This window comes from Cucumis sativus, chromosome 6, assembly GCF_000004075.3.
Source record: "Cucumis sativus cultivar 9930 chromosome 6, Cucumber_9930_V3, whole genome shotgun sequence".
NCBI classification, from domain to species: Eukaryota; Viridiplantae; Streptophyta; class Magnoliopsida; order Cucurbitales; family Cucurbitaceae; genus Cucumis; species Cucumis sativus.
Genome location: NC_026660.2, coordinates 28,691,592 through 28,705,278, shown reverse-complemented (window position 1 = coordinate 28,705,278; position 13,687 = coordinate 28,691,592). Strand labels below are relative to the sequence as shown.

At 37.5% G+C, this 13,687-nt stretch overlaps 3 protein-coding genes across 3 annotated transcripts; 2 read left to right on the top strand and 1 right to left on the bottom strand.

The window, feature by feature from the left end:
* The first annotated feature begins 274 nt into the window (after nucleotides 1-274).
* On the top strand, nucleotides 275-4,479 carry LOC101218270 (calcium-dependent protein kinase 2). The gene is made up of 8 exons (XM_004134711.3): nucleotides 275-1,378; nucleotides 2,026-2,169; nucleotides 2,274-2,426; nucleotides 2,736-2,851; nucleotides 3,355-3,522; nucleotides 3,603-3,730; nucleotides 3,853-3,952; nucleotides 4,064-4,479. The coding sequence occupies exons 1-8, from the start codon at nucleotides 604-606 to the stop codon at nucleotides 4,136-4,138; spliced, it is 1,659 nt and encodes a 552-aa protein (XP_004134759.1). The 5' UTR covers nucleotides 275-603; the 3' UTR covers nucleotides 4,139-4,479.
* A 205-nt stretch (nucleotides 4,480-4,684) lies between these two features.
* On the bottom strand, nucleotides 4,685-10,416 carry LOC101218510 (tRNA wybutosine-synthesizing protein 2/3/4). Its single transcript, XM_011659850.2, has 9 exons — nucleotides 9,495-10,416; nucleotides 8,697-9,084; nucleotides 7,309-8,466; nucleotides 6,949-7,078; nucleotides 6,422-6,657; nucleotides 6,120-6,255; nucleotides 5,689-5,765; nucleotides 5,287-5,393; nucleotides 4,685-5,187 (listed from the first exon to the last, which is right to left on the bottom strand). Exons 1-9 carry the CDS (start codon nucleotides 10,264-10,266, stop codon nucleotides 5,075-5,077), a joined length of 3,117 nt encoding a protein of 1,038 aa, XP_011658152.1. The 5' UTR covers nucleotides 10,267-10,416; the 3' UTR covers nucleotides 4,685-5,074.
* Nucleotides 10,417-10,640: 224 nt separating this feature from the next.
* On the top strand, nucleotides 10,641-12,224 carry LOC101218747 (ATP synthase gamma chain, chloroplastic). The gene has a single exon (XM_004134713.3). It carries the CDS (start codon nucleotides 10,789-10,791, stop codon nucleotides 11,902-11,904), a length of 1,116 nt encoding a protein of 371 aa, XP_004134761.1. The 5' UTR covers nucleotides 10,641-10,788; the 3' UTR covers nucleotides 11,905-12,224.
* Nucleotides 12,225-13,687: the final 1,463 nt, after the last annotated feature.

Here is a 13,687-nt window from a genome sequence, read left to right as displayed (position 1 = left end):
ATTTGTAATTTTTCTTCTAAAGATTCACTTTCTGTTACTTCTGTTTACAATTGTATGAGGGCGATGTATTATGGAGGACATTCTTTTTCCTTATTCACATAAGATATATTCCTTTTCCTCACCACAAAATTGCATTTTTCTTCACTTTAAAATCCAAATCCCAATCGTTATTCAAACATACTTATGGATGAAATTTAAAGCCAAAACTTAACAAAATAAACAAAAGTGATTATTCATAATTAAAATTAAATCAAATAAAATGTTATTAACAAAAGAAAAAAAAAAAGGGAAAAGAGAAAAGAGAAAAGAGTTGAGTATGCACTATGCAGCTTCCAATGCAATTCTCAAGAACAAGAACCGCCTTTGTTGAGTTGACTAAAGCCCGCTTTTAAGTCAAGGGACGAACACGGATACCACTAGTGTTGGCCTTATTACCGAGAATTCTTTCACCCAACCAAATTTCCTTCGAGCCTCTAAAATCCCCTTTTCCTGATACAGACTTTGAGTTTCAGATTTGTTCTTCAACATTTCCAGAAATCGAATCCCCATTTGGGTTTTTACTGAAAACAGTCCTTCTACATATTGACTCTTTCTGATTACATTATGGGTTGCTGTAGCAGCACGCAAATGCCTCCATCATCAGGAGTTAATGGGTTTGATTCAGCGACAGGGATTGCAACCAGAGGTCCATATCAAGCTTACCAACCTCAGTCCACTGTTCCGACTCCTCACAAGGTATCAGCTCCTCAAACCCAAATCCCATCTAGCAGAAATCAGCCTCAGCCACCGCCACCGGCGGAGCATCCCACGTCGGCTTCTGCTTTCTCAAAGCCTGCGGTTTCTACTCCTAGAACAGCTCAAAATTACCCAGAAACCATTCTGGGTAGGCCCTACGATGATATTAAAAAATACTATACTCTTGGAAAAGAATTGGGTAGAGGTCAATTTGGTATTACTTATTTATGTACTGAGAATTCCACTGGCCAAACTTATGCTTGTAAATCTATACTCAAAAGGAAACTTATTAGTAAGAATGATAAGGATGATATGAAGAGGGAAATTCTGATTCTGCAGCATCTTTCTGGACAGCCAAATATTGTTGAGTTCAAAGGTGCTTATGAGGATAGATATTCGGTTCATCTGGTGATGGAACTTTGTGCTGGTGGGGAGCTTTTTGATAGGATTATTGCCAAGGGTCAGTACTCTGAGAAGGCTGCTGCTGATATTTGTCGGGCTATTGTGAATGTTGTTCAAATATGCCATTTTATGGGGGTTATGCACCGTGATCTAAAGCCTGAAAATTTCTTGTTGGCTAGCAAGAAAGAGGATGCAATGCTAAAAGCTACTGATTTTGGACTGTCTGTTTTCATTGAAGAAGGTTCATCTTTTTGTTTTCTTTTACCCTCTTGGATCGATTTAGTTTCTGAACTAAAAGTTGATACTTTTCCTACTTGCTGAGAGTTCATAAGTACGCTTTCTTATCTGGAATATATACCCCAAATGGGTTAGTGTTGAGTAGTGAAATTATTCTTACGCCGCTATGGCTCAACTAGACTCCACGTGATATGAGAGTTTTGATTATCACTACATCACAGCAATTTGTACTTTTCATTGGACATGCTTCAAAAGTTAAAAGGTTATCAACCTGCCGTGCATTTTAGGTAACACGATCATTATGTGTTCCTTTCTTCCTGACCCTGGGGCAAACCAGAGATCAGAAAACGATGATTAATATATAAAATGGTGATTTAGTTCAGGATTATGATTACTATTTTGTAGAATTTGGCAGATTCTTTGGCCTTAGATGTATAGCCTGTCAAAATCAGTGATTTAGCATCACTTAATGGAACCAGCTTGCAAATTTCATTCTATCCTATTTTTGTCCATTCTTCTTTATTCTGTATGAAGAAGCTTCTATTAATATCCTACTTTCTCATGCCATTTAAAGAAATGAATACTCTATGATAACTTAGTGATGATTCTTGTGCTAAACTGCTAATGAATGTATTTTGGATCTAATTTCAGGTAAAGTGTACCGTGATATAGTTGGCAGTGCTTACTACGTAGCTCCTGAAGTGTTGAGGCGAAATTATGGCAAGGAAATTGATGTTTGGAGTGCAGGAGTTATTTTGTACATCCTTCTCAGTGGTGTGCCTCCATTCTGGGCAGGTAAAGTTCACCACAAAATATGTTTTAAAAGAAAAATCACCTTTCATTATATTATAGTTTCAGTTTGTAAACTGAGCTCAAAATGTGTTCAAATTAAAATGCAGAAAATGAGAAAGGAATATTTGATGCCATACTTCAAGGAGATATTGATTTTGCTAGTGCACCGTGGCCAACAATATCTGAAAGTGCTAAAGATCTTGTGAGGAAAATGCTGACACAGGATCCAAAGAAAAGAATTACTCCTGCACAAGTTCTAGGTATCAACAATTTCTTTCAAATGTCTTAAAGAACAATTTTTGGTTTCACATTTGGCACTCCTCTTTGTTTTCCACATTGCAGCTGCTAGAAAATACAGTTTTGTTATACGTTGAAGTTTCTTTTTTTTAAATGTCTTATTTGGCCTAACATTGTTTACAAACAGGAAGATGGGACCAAAGTGATTGCCATTTTTCTCTTTGCAGTCTCCCAAAATTGTCACATTGGGAATTTGGGAATTTTATATCTTTAAATTATCTAGGCTAATGTTGTTAGTTGTGTGGGGGCTGATACTTAAGCTTTTAATCTAGAACATCAATGGATCAGAGAAGGTGGAGAAGCATCAGACAAGCCAATAGATAACGCGGTTCTGTCTAGAATGAAGCAATTCAGGGCAATGAATAAGCTTAAGAAGCTTGCTTTGAAGGTAACTAATAAACTACAGTCTCCCGTTTATTGTTTGATATTTGATAATATCTATTGTAGTTGCCCAAGAAATGTTTTCTTGCTTTCTGGGACCTGCATGAACGAAAGCTTCAATTCCTCCAATGGAACACAGTTGATGTACACCACACTGCATTAATTATTTTGTGCATATTGATAACATAATGATATTTGATGTGTATGGTGCCTGTCTCTGTGGGGCTAAGGACACCGTTCCTGAGCAATTTGATAATGATGATGTTAATGGCTTTGAATATTGACAAAACTTTGAGTAAATGCTCTAAGCAAATTAACGGTTTGTTTGGAATGATTTCTAAGTTCTTAAAAACGTGTTCTGATGTAACCGAAAGTAATTTAAGTACTTGGAAAATCATTCTAAACAAGTCATGCTGTTTCGTAACCACCTGTCTTAAAAGGAGGCCTTGTTCTTTGCTATCTCTTTTTCTCAATTTTTATATTTGAGTCCCTCTCTTATATGCATCTTAGGTCATTGCCGAAAACTTATCTGAAGAAGAAATCAAAGGCCTTAAAGCTATGTTTGCAAACATAGATACTGACAATAGTGGCACAATCACCTATGAAGAATTGAAGACAGGCTTAGCTCGACTTGGTTCACGGCTCTCAGAGGCTGAAGTGAAACAACTAATGGAAGCTGTTAGTAAAAACTTAAACTTCAATGCTATTAATTGGTTTTTGCTTAAGAACTCTCTTATAGCAAGGTGCAAACTTTTTAGGCTGATGTGGATGGAAACGGATCAATAGACTACATTGAGTTTATCTCTGCAACCATGCATAGGCACAGACTAGAGAGAGATGAACACTTATACAAAGCGTTCCAATTTTTTGACAAGGATAGTAGTGGGTAAGTCAAAAACTTCCTGATCCTCAATCCAAATCTGTAATTCAAGTTCATGCCAAAAAAATAATGTTGAACAGCTTCAATAATTTGCAATGACCTAACTTTACTATTGATTGCGATAACAGATACATTACAAAAGATGAACTGGAGACTGCTATGAAGGATTATGGCATGGGTGATGAAGCCAGCATCAGAGAAATTATCTCTGAGGTTGACACAGATAATGTAAGTTTCAAGTTTTAAAATTTCAATCTCCCTCTTACTCAAAGGCCAAAAGTAAGCTTTTTCTTGTGGGTCTATTCACTTTCTCAACTCACTGTTCTTTGCTTGGAATAGGATGGAAGAATCAACTACCAGGAATTCTGTGCAATGATGAGAAGTGGAACAACACAACCAGGAAAACTCTTTTAATTTCTTAGAAGCAAATTCAACCTTCAAAGCGGTGTGTATTATAATGCGAATGAGTTGCCAACGGACTCGAATCTGCCCGAGATTGATCTGACTGATTGCCAGGACCTCTTAAATTCAGACCTCAAACACTCGTAATTGTTTCCTTTTTCTTTTGCTACCTTAGCTTGAGATTAGTACTTCCCTAAGAAATATAGATTATTTTTGTGTATATGTAATGTAACCTGTCTTTTCTCTTTCAGCTGTTACCTAACCGAAGGATCTTGCAATAGCAAGCTAATAATTTTCATTGTCATTTTCCAGCTCTGTTTGTTTGTTTAACTATTGGAATTAGATTAAAAGAACAACAGCCTGATCTGATAACTATTTGAAACATTACAACATTCTTGAAGAGTAGTTTCAACAGAAACATTAGAATCTAATCCACTTACCTTTTTCCCCCAAAGAAAGACAATTTAATGGGCTCGATTCTCTTTCCCAATGGAAATCTTGTTCGTTTAAACAGGTAAATAGTTAGTAAGCCAATATCTTAAAACTGCTTCAAACAAATAGGAAAATTTGGATTGCCTTTCATTGCATACTTCGTCATGGTGTCTTCTATTAGAAAAAGAATACATGGTTTTTATATAACATTCTTACAAATCAAAATGTAATCCTACCATACAATAATATCTCATGAACAAGAACTAGAGGCCCCTTTCTGTTTATGGATAATTTTACCATTTATCCTATTTCAAGATTGTGTTAAAACATCATCAATTGCAAAATCCCCTTGAGCAAGAAGAAGATTTCTCAGCTAGCATGACGGAGACTTCATATAAATCCTCCTTCAATGCATATCAAGTCGATCAAGACCTCTGCAGCTTTTGGGATCTTGAATACTTATAATAACTTTACCAACCACATAGCTCAGCTAGATTCATGCAGGAAGCAAATTCCTCAACTGTTCCGTTGAATCCTTTTGCATTGAACATCTGCAACAAGATGACGAATGTGTGGGGCATACCATTTTACTCTCTCGATGTGTTCTATTGTGATATCCCAACAATGACCTGAAATATAAAATCACCTAAGTCAACAACAGATCAAATGATATTTATATTTGTAAATATCCCAACTTGGAAGAAAAATTTAAGAAATAAAGAAGAAACCTTCAGATTTAGCAATTTCTGTTATTGAGTGTACGAGCCGTTGAGTCCATTGTTCTTCTTCCGAGTCCTTAACATTATCATGCACATGTAGTGTCCCACCTTCACTTCTGCATATTTGGATTTAGCATTGGATGAAGTTCTTGAAGAGATGAAGTCGGTAAGAAAAAGTAAGAACACTCATCACGAATGGAAGCAAGAAAAGGATGTTTTTGTTCAAAAATGTGTTTTCAACTTTTGAAAGCATCAACTACTTCAGGAGGTGAAGCTATTTCAAGGTCAGAAAATCAAAGTTGAAATATTTAGGTTTAGAGCACAACATTCATTCATGTTTTGGGCTAAAAAATAAATATGTATAGAAGGAGTTCCGAAGATGGAATTTGAATCCAAGGCACAAAATATCACCTTAATGCCCTCACAGCAGTTACCCAGCTACCCTCACTTGTTGGAAGGAGACCGAGACAGACCCGATCAGCAACTCCCTGAAAAACAATAACAAAATACAATACGGAGCAGCAGTAAATTTCCATTCCAAGAAATATTTCAAAACTTACAAAACTACTATTAGCTCTCAGGATGGATGCGTGGGATGTAATGTAAATCCTATTTATCCTTATTCTGAGTTTTGTGAATTACTCAGTATTTTTTATTTTTTTTTAGAAAAGAATTACTCAGTATTTTTGGTTGAAATAAGATGATACTAAATTTGAAATCGTAACCTTCCACCCTCTATAGAAGTCCACAGTACTATTTAAACCCTAAGTCGTAAGTCTAATTAATATTGAGTCTTTAATTATTAAGTTTCAAAAGTAGATTCTAGAGAACTGAATGTTCACCTTAGGTGCTGTTTCCCGGTTATCTCCTTCAAGAACAACACAACGATTGCTTACGCAATTAGCTTGTAAATTACGTTTAAGTGCCTCAATAGCGTGAGGATTCCATTCACAAGCATAGACCAGCTTTGCTTTAGCCCTGCTCAGTCAGTAGGCACCAAAGTTAAGAATGCACAAGAAATTCGTAGAAGTGTCATAATTTATTTCATGAGTAAACATGGAAAAAGTTCTTAACATGCTCTTTGTGTCAAAAATCTATGGAGTTCAGTAAAAAAAAAAAAAAAAAAGATTGGCAAGAAATGTACCCGACAAGAAATGGCAACACAAAATATCCAATTCCAGCAAATAAATCCACAACGGTCTCCTCTTTACAGTTCAGATGGGCCATCCGTAACTTCTCGGAAAGATTTCCCCAGGAAAACATGCACTTAGTGGCATCGAAAGAATAAGTTATTCCATTTTCTCTATGTTCAACCCAACCATTATCCCCCAAAAGAATCTCCAAGTTACTATCCCTTGTACCAGTAGAAGCAACCCTTCCCTAAAAAAATATATATGCAAGCAACAAAGACAAGTTAGTTTATAAATTTCTAGGAGTTCACATTGTTTTCCTAAGAATGTCAATTACTGATTGAAAAGTATATAGGTATTGTTTTGAACTAATTATTTCAGCTGATCTTCTTTATTGGTAAAAGTATTAATAAAAAAAATCATTTTCAACTCCTGAAGATGCAATTACAGTTAGTTAAAGATGATGTATGGTAGCGAGAGGGAGAGAGTGAGTGACAAACACCAATGAAAATGGACCGAAGGTTTACTAGAATAAACTTACTTGGCGAGCAAGACGATAAGTACCAAGTGATTTGGCAACCAAAGGCCACAGCTCCTCCCCAATGGTGTCCCATGTGGGATCCTTAAAAGATGTGACTGGAAGCACCACAATATCCCCAAGTCGCTCCCATCTGAGAAAGGCGATAGATTTAACTTTTAGCAAGTGGCAATGCAATAAAATCATATCCACTCACCTAAGTGCCAGCATGATATTCGGATAGCTATTATAGCATTTCTCACACTAGTGACAAGTTCTTACCTTTTTCTACAATTAGGATGGCCACATCAAACCTGTGGTACATTCGAAATATTGAAACAGACATGCAGATAGCAGGTTGGAAGGAAAAAAAACCTCACACACCTTGTTGGCAGCTCCTCAAGGAGTTCTTCAGATAAGCCATTATGCTTTAGCAAAGAGGACATTGCTTCACTCATCTTTTTAAATGGAGTTTTGGCTGCTGTTTTTATGTCAACGACTTCATCCACCAGTTTAGTTGCACCACATTTCTTTAAAACATTCAAAGCTTTTAAGTTAGAGGTCAGGCATCCTTCCCAACTTTCAGGTCCTGATATACGAAAGTCATTCTCCTGTTCAAGTTGATCTGCCCACCAGGATTGCTTTTCATCAAATGTATCACAGAATTTGACATTCACTGGAAAGCAAATATGCGTTCCACTGCCTCGTGAAGAAACATTTCTACCCATATCCAGCCATCCAAACTTCTTTAAAATGTCTTTCACTAACTTTGCATACTTTCTTTCAATTTGTAAAACCCAATACAAAGCACCTTGTTTTTGTTCATGTGAATTGGATTTTTCAAAATCAATATTAAAGCCAAAAGCTTCATTGAAACTTTGAGCATTGCCGTTGGGCATACATTTTGGATCTCTGTTCGCCTTCTCCAGTTTTTCTGTGTTTCCAGAATGCCCTAAAACAACCTCTGAGGATATCAATGGATGCAACCTAATTTTCATTGGCTCACTAAAGGTCGTCCCAAATGCATAACATGATGCCCCACCACCAACTAGGATGAGATCATTACCAACAACACTGACCGTGCTACGAACAAATAATTCCCTGCCAGTACAATTTAGGGACACGTGCCTCCAGCAACGAAGTTGCAAATCAAGTAATGCCAACTCTTGATAGGTTTGTGTCACAGGGCAACCTCCAATAATTCCAATATAATTTTTATACACAAACATTGCATGGGAGAACCTTGCATTCGGAGTTGTCCCAGCTATATTTTCTTTCTTCCAATAACAAGCATTTGTATCAAAAGAATACAAGTCTCCTAGAGTTTTCTCCCCATCGTACCCTCCAAACATATAAATATGTGACCCATAAGATACCATTGAGTGCGAATGACGACCGCATGGCTGTTCACCACCAGCCTGTATTTCTTTCCACTGATGACTATCTGAGTCCAGGAAAATAAAAGAAGATGAGATTCTGTCATTCTCAAGTCCACCAAACACATAAATTTTTGAGCCTAATGCCGCTGCAGCATGCCGGTGCCTGACATTAGAAAATTGAACATTAAGAATAGGGAAGAGATAAATTAAATTGGGAGGGGGGGGGGAGGGATAAACTCTTTAGATTTTATTCCTTATTGCTTCTAGTCAATTCCTCGGTTCTTTAACCATCTCTTCGGAAAAGGGCTATTTTTCAGAAAGATATGAAAACAATCACAAAGGAAACTGCAAGGAAAAAACGGCATAAAGACAATGAAGGAACCAAAACTTTACCTAGGTGAAAAAGGGCTGCCAGTGCATTCTAGTAACGTCCATTTTTCCTGAGTGATATTAAAGAGCCATACATCATTTAGAATGCACGTAGGATCTGTCCTGCCACCAACAACGTAAAGGCGGTCTCCAACCAAAGATGATGTGTGACCTAAACGAGGAGATGGACTATCTTCTACATTGATCGTCTGCAATGTGTACGACAACATATCAAGTAGCAATAAATCATTTCTTCTTGCATGTCTGCCCATGCCTCCAAAACCACCAAATGCAATAACTTTATCGTGGATAGTAGTGGCCGAGTGCCCCCAAATAAAAAGCTTCTCGATAGGTTCACCAGCAATGTCTATCTGTTCAACAGATAAACTATAACTGCATGCTTCTGATGATCCTGCCAATGATTCAAAGACTCAGACTTGCTTTCAGATTAAAAGGAAAGGAGTCCTGCAATTACAAAATATCAGTAACAGTTAATACTACTTGAACTAGAATCAATACACCTTAATTGCAGCATGTACATATCTAAAGAACATTGTCTACTTTTCATTTAAGTGGATAATTTGTTTGTCCATAAAGTCAGATCAAAAGATTCCTCTTCTTTTCTTTCAACACATATATGAAACCACTGTTAAGATTCTTCTTTCCCATTTATTTCTAATCAATTGAAAAGCACGTATTAATCACTAACAGTCCAATTAAAAATTTCTCTCACGTCGAACATTAACGAGTTGCACTGTCCAAATTCCAAACACCCAAATCTACGCATAAATTATTAAAATTTTCAGGTAGTGATCAAATTACCAGAATTGGCATTCCTAACCCCGCCTTCCAGCGCCGCACCATCATCACCATCAGCACAATCATGTCCTTTGCTGTCTAGTGAATCATTCACATTCTCCGTTGCCTCTCTCGATGGTATTCCATGACACGTTCGCGAAGCATCTGAAATACTACTTTGCAATCCCTTCAGAAACCCATCAGTTCGCTTCTTATTGGCCACCATCTTCTCATTTGCTACATTGACAAGGTACTGGACATACTCGGGCGTAACCATAATCTTCTCGCTAGTCCCCAGCGGCACCTCCATTCGAATAGAACAGCGAATTGCAATTATCACACGCTTGCTAGCACTGGTAATGCCTGATTCTCTAAACCCACAAGATATAGCAGTGGAAACCAAAGCCTGAGCCGATCCAAGATCCTTACATTCAACTGCTATTATCAGAGGTTCAAACCTGAACACAAGCTCAGATAACTCCCTATTAGTTGATGGAGAACGGAAGAGGAGGTCGATCACTGAGTTGGGTTCAGCAAACTCATGACTAACAAAGAGCCAAGAACCACCTAGGGCTTTCTTCTTCGGCTTCGGGGCGGCGGCAGAGGTTGTAGAGATTGGTTGGGCGAGAATAGAAATCCGACCAGAGCAGGAACTTGTGGTGAAGTAAGACGGATGGCTGTTGAGAGTGTTGATGAGAGGAATGATTGGAGTATCCAAGCTTCCCTTGGGTGATTTATCGGTCTCAGTTGAGCCTAGTGACGCCATGGTCGCAGCTTTCCTCTTCTCAAATTCCATTCTCTTAGCTGCTTTCAAAAACCTCCCCAAAATCTCAACCGGAGTCGAAGGAGCTTCAACAACAGCGAAAGACGGCGGGCGATGAAGAAGATTGAAGAAGTGAAACTGAATCGCCCTTGAATTGGGCCAATGGCCTGCGTACCAATTCAAACATGGGCCGACCGAAGCCCATTCCGTCTATCCTTTTCGTCTTCCTTCTGCTTAGGGGACACATCAAAATTCAAACTCAGAGGAATTCGAGTCGCGCAGCCGCATAGTCAAATAGGAATGTACAAAGATCATACTCATACCCCTTTGGAGCGGAGTAAGGGAGCCCACCTGCAATCTGTAAACTATCAAAATCTTTATCACAAACCTCATCTTAATTCGTCTGTTCCCCTCCACTCATTTCCCTCCTTCGTTCCTTAGAACAAAAAGCTCCAAAATGAAGATAATACATAACCCATTTGAGAGAAAATTTGAACTTCATTTAGCAGACCTTTTTCTCTAAATCAAAGCCGAGAAGGTCTGCCATTAAAAGTCATGGCTTGCTCAAAATTGGCAATGTGGGTATCCTCAAAACCGTCTTCATCCGATTCCTCTGCTCTTTCTTTCCGGCCAGTCAATCCTTTTCGAGTTCCTTCCCACGGCTCCGCCTCGCGATCCTCATCTGTCACTCCCATTCAGTGCGGTCTACGTGAGCTTCGAGAACGGATCGATTCAGTGAAGAACACCCAGAAAATTACTGAGGCTATGAAGCTTGTTGCTGCTGCCAAAGTTCGTAGAGCTCAAGAAGCTGTTGTTAATGGAAGACCATTCTCGGAATCTCTAGTTGAAGTACTTTACAATATCAATGAGCAGCTCCAAACCGAGGATATAGATGTTCCTCTGACTAAAGTTCGACCAGTCAAGAAGGTTGCTTTGATTGTTGTAACAGGGGATCGAGGCCTCTGCGGCGGTTTCAATAACATGATCATAAAAAAGGCAGAATCTAGAATCGCAGAATTGAAGACCCTTGGCCTTGATTATACAATTATTAGCGTCGGCAAGAAGGGGAATTCGTATTTTTTTCGCCGGCCTTACATCCCAGTAGATAGATTTCTTGAGGGCGGTTCACTCCCAACAGCCAAAGAAGCTCAAGCCATTGCAGATGATGTTTTTTCTCTCTTTATAAGCGAAGAGGTTGACAAAGTCGAGCTTTTGTACACCAAATTCGTGTCATTAGTTAAATCAAACCCTGTGATCCACACTTTGCTTCCATTGTCACCTAAAGGAGAGATCTGTGATATAAATGGTGTTTGTGTTGATGCCGCAGAGGATGAGTTCTTCAGATTGACGACAAAAGAAGGAAAATTGACCGTAGAGAGAGATGCCGTGAGGACAAAAACTTCAGATTTCTCCCCAATTTTGCAGTTTGAGCAAGATCCAGTTCAGATTCTTGATGCTTTATTACCTCTCTATTTGAACAGTCAAATTTTGAGATCATTGCAGGAATCGTTAGCTAGTGAACTTGCTGCCAGAATGAGTGCCATGAGCAATGCAACTGATAATGCCAGCGAGTTGAAGAAGACATTGTCTATTGTTTACAACAGACAGCGGCAAGCCAAAATCACTGGCGAGATTTTGGAGATTATTGCCGGTGCCAACGCTTTGACTTGAGTCAGTTTATGCTACTTTTAGGTACTTTCCACTGAGAATTCAATAAAAATAAACTATGCCCATTTAAGAACTATAACATGTTCAACAAATTCCTTAAGCAAGTGCAATGAAACAATGAGGCAGTGTGTCCTGGAAAATAAGACAATTCTCTACTCGGTATTCCACTTTTTTGTTTTTTTTGGTGCTATTATTGTTAATCATTCTTGCAATATTTGCACTTTCTGGTGCAGCTCTGCCTTCTTAAGCATTGTTGGAGTACACATTTATAATGATGGTTCCTATTCGGCCTTTTGGCCTTATGGAGTACCAAAGTTCGTCCATACTCTTTATTACGTCCCTTTTCATATTAGCTTTGTTTTGAAATAGAATAATTCATGTGCTTCTTTAAGCCAACACATTACTGAATAATAGATACTTTCAATGTCAACGATTATTGGATCAATGATTCTACAATTGTGCGAGTAGAAATGAGAGAGCTGAAATTTAAACTGTGTTGTCAAACTCTTCAAATTTAACAAACATGGATTACTTCTCAAGTTCTGCAATCATGATAACTATGAGCAATTCAGTAAGATGAGCATGTGTTCCTAATCTTGACTAGTATAATTTAATGTCGAAGGGACACACCTATATTAGTTACATGCCCTCGTGTATCAAGTTACACACTTTTTAAATGGACTTTTCAAGTTTTCATAAACATTTTTATAACTTAAATATGTTTTAATTTAAAAATACTTAGAATGGTCATTCATGACGAAACTCGTTTTTGGCTATTTATAAAAATACTAAATTTGGTCTCTCAAAATGTTGATATCTCATATGAACGAGATGAACGAGCTTATCTAACTTTAAGTGGATCATCGCTTGAAAATTGTTTGATAACTCGATGTTGAAATGAGAATCAGTGAATACGTAATTGAGAAAGAATTAGGTGATTATAAACAAAATGGAGTGTTTTGGGTTACAGGCGTTATGTAGAATTTATTAATATTTATCTCAGCTGAAAGATTCATTTTGTCTCATAGAAGGTTAACAAATTATTTGTAATAGAAATATTAATTATACTGAAACATCCATTGACGGTTGAAAATAATGGGAATTGATTACTTCCTTTTCTTTCTGTCTATAGCTATAATGACCAAAACAATGAATAAAACACCTATTTGCTAGGTGATCACGCGTTCTATCTCTATCATTAAACATTAGTGATCAATAAAGTAGAATAGAGAAATTGACATGCTTAATTATGCATCATAAAGTGAAACAATTTTGATATAGACAAACAAATCAACAGCAGCCTAAGCAATGGCATCTCAGAGCATTTACAAAGAGGATAGAGCTAGGCAAAAAGAAGTTGAAAATGGTTGTGGGAAACCATAGTTTTTGCAAGAGATTAAGGAAAATCTGTGGACATAGATTGGACTTTAGAGGATGAAAATCCCATCCCTATGAAGGAAAGTGATTGAATGAATGAAAGAAATAAAGGTTCTGTCTGATCTTATCTTTGCTTTATTCAAAGTATTTCCTTTTTCTTCCATGATAGATTAAAGAGTTTTCATTATCTTAATGATTATCACCCTCTCTTGAGTTTGATTTTTGATTGCTCGATTATATAATTTTCAATTCTTTCTTTCCTTCCTTCCTACATGGAATCCACATATATAGTCTTGGCCTGTTTCAAAGTGAAAGTCCTACTAAGCACTGCAGTTCATTCATAAATTGAATATCTCTCAAAAAGTTTATTTTAGTTCTTGTCCTTTGAAAAAGGGGATAGTTTTGCTTA

What these genes read in the sequence shown, in the direction of transcription:
- LOC101218510 (XM_011659850.2), bottom strand. Translation starts at nt 10,266, where the DNA reads ATGGAATTTGAGAAGAGGAAAGCTGCGACCATGGCGTCACTAGGCTCA. An exon ending in GGTTAGGAATGCCAATTCTG is followed by an intron (nt 9,085 to 9,494) that starts GTAATTTGATCA and finishes AATCATTGGCAG; the next exon opens with GATCATCAGAAGCATGCAGT. An exon ending in CTTGAGGAGCTGCCAACAAG is followed by an intron (nt 7,079 to 7,308) that starts GTGTGTGAGGTT and finishes CGCCTTTCTCAG; the next exon opens with ATGGGAGCGACTTGGGGATA.
- LOC101218747 (XM_004134713.3), top strand. Translation starts at nt 10,789, where the DNA reads ATGGCTTGCTCAAAATTGGCAATGTGGGTATCCTCAAAACCGTCTTCA.
- LOC101218270 (XM_004134711.3), top strand. Translation starts at nt 604, where the DNA reads ATGGGTTGCTGTAGCAGCACGCAAATGCCTCCATCATCAGGAGTTAAT. An exon ending in TACTCCTGCACAAGTTCTAG is followed by an intron (nt 2,427 to 2,735) that starts GTATCAACAATT and finishes CTTTTAATCTAG; the next exon opens with AACATCAATGGATCAGAGAA. An exon ending in TTAAGAAGCTTGCTTTGAAG is followed by an intron (nt 2,852 to 3,354) that starts GTAACTAATAAA and finishes TATGCATCTTAG; the next exon opens with GTCATTGCCGAAAACTTATC.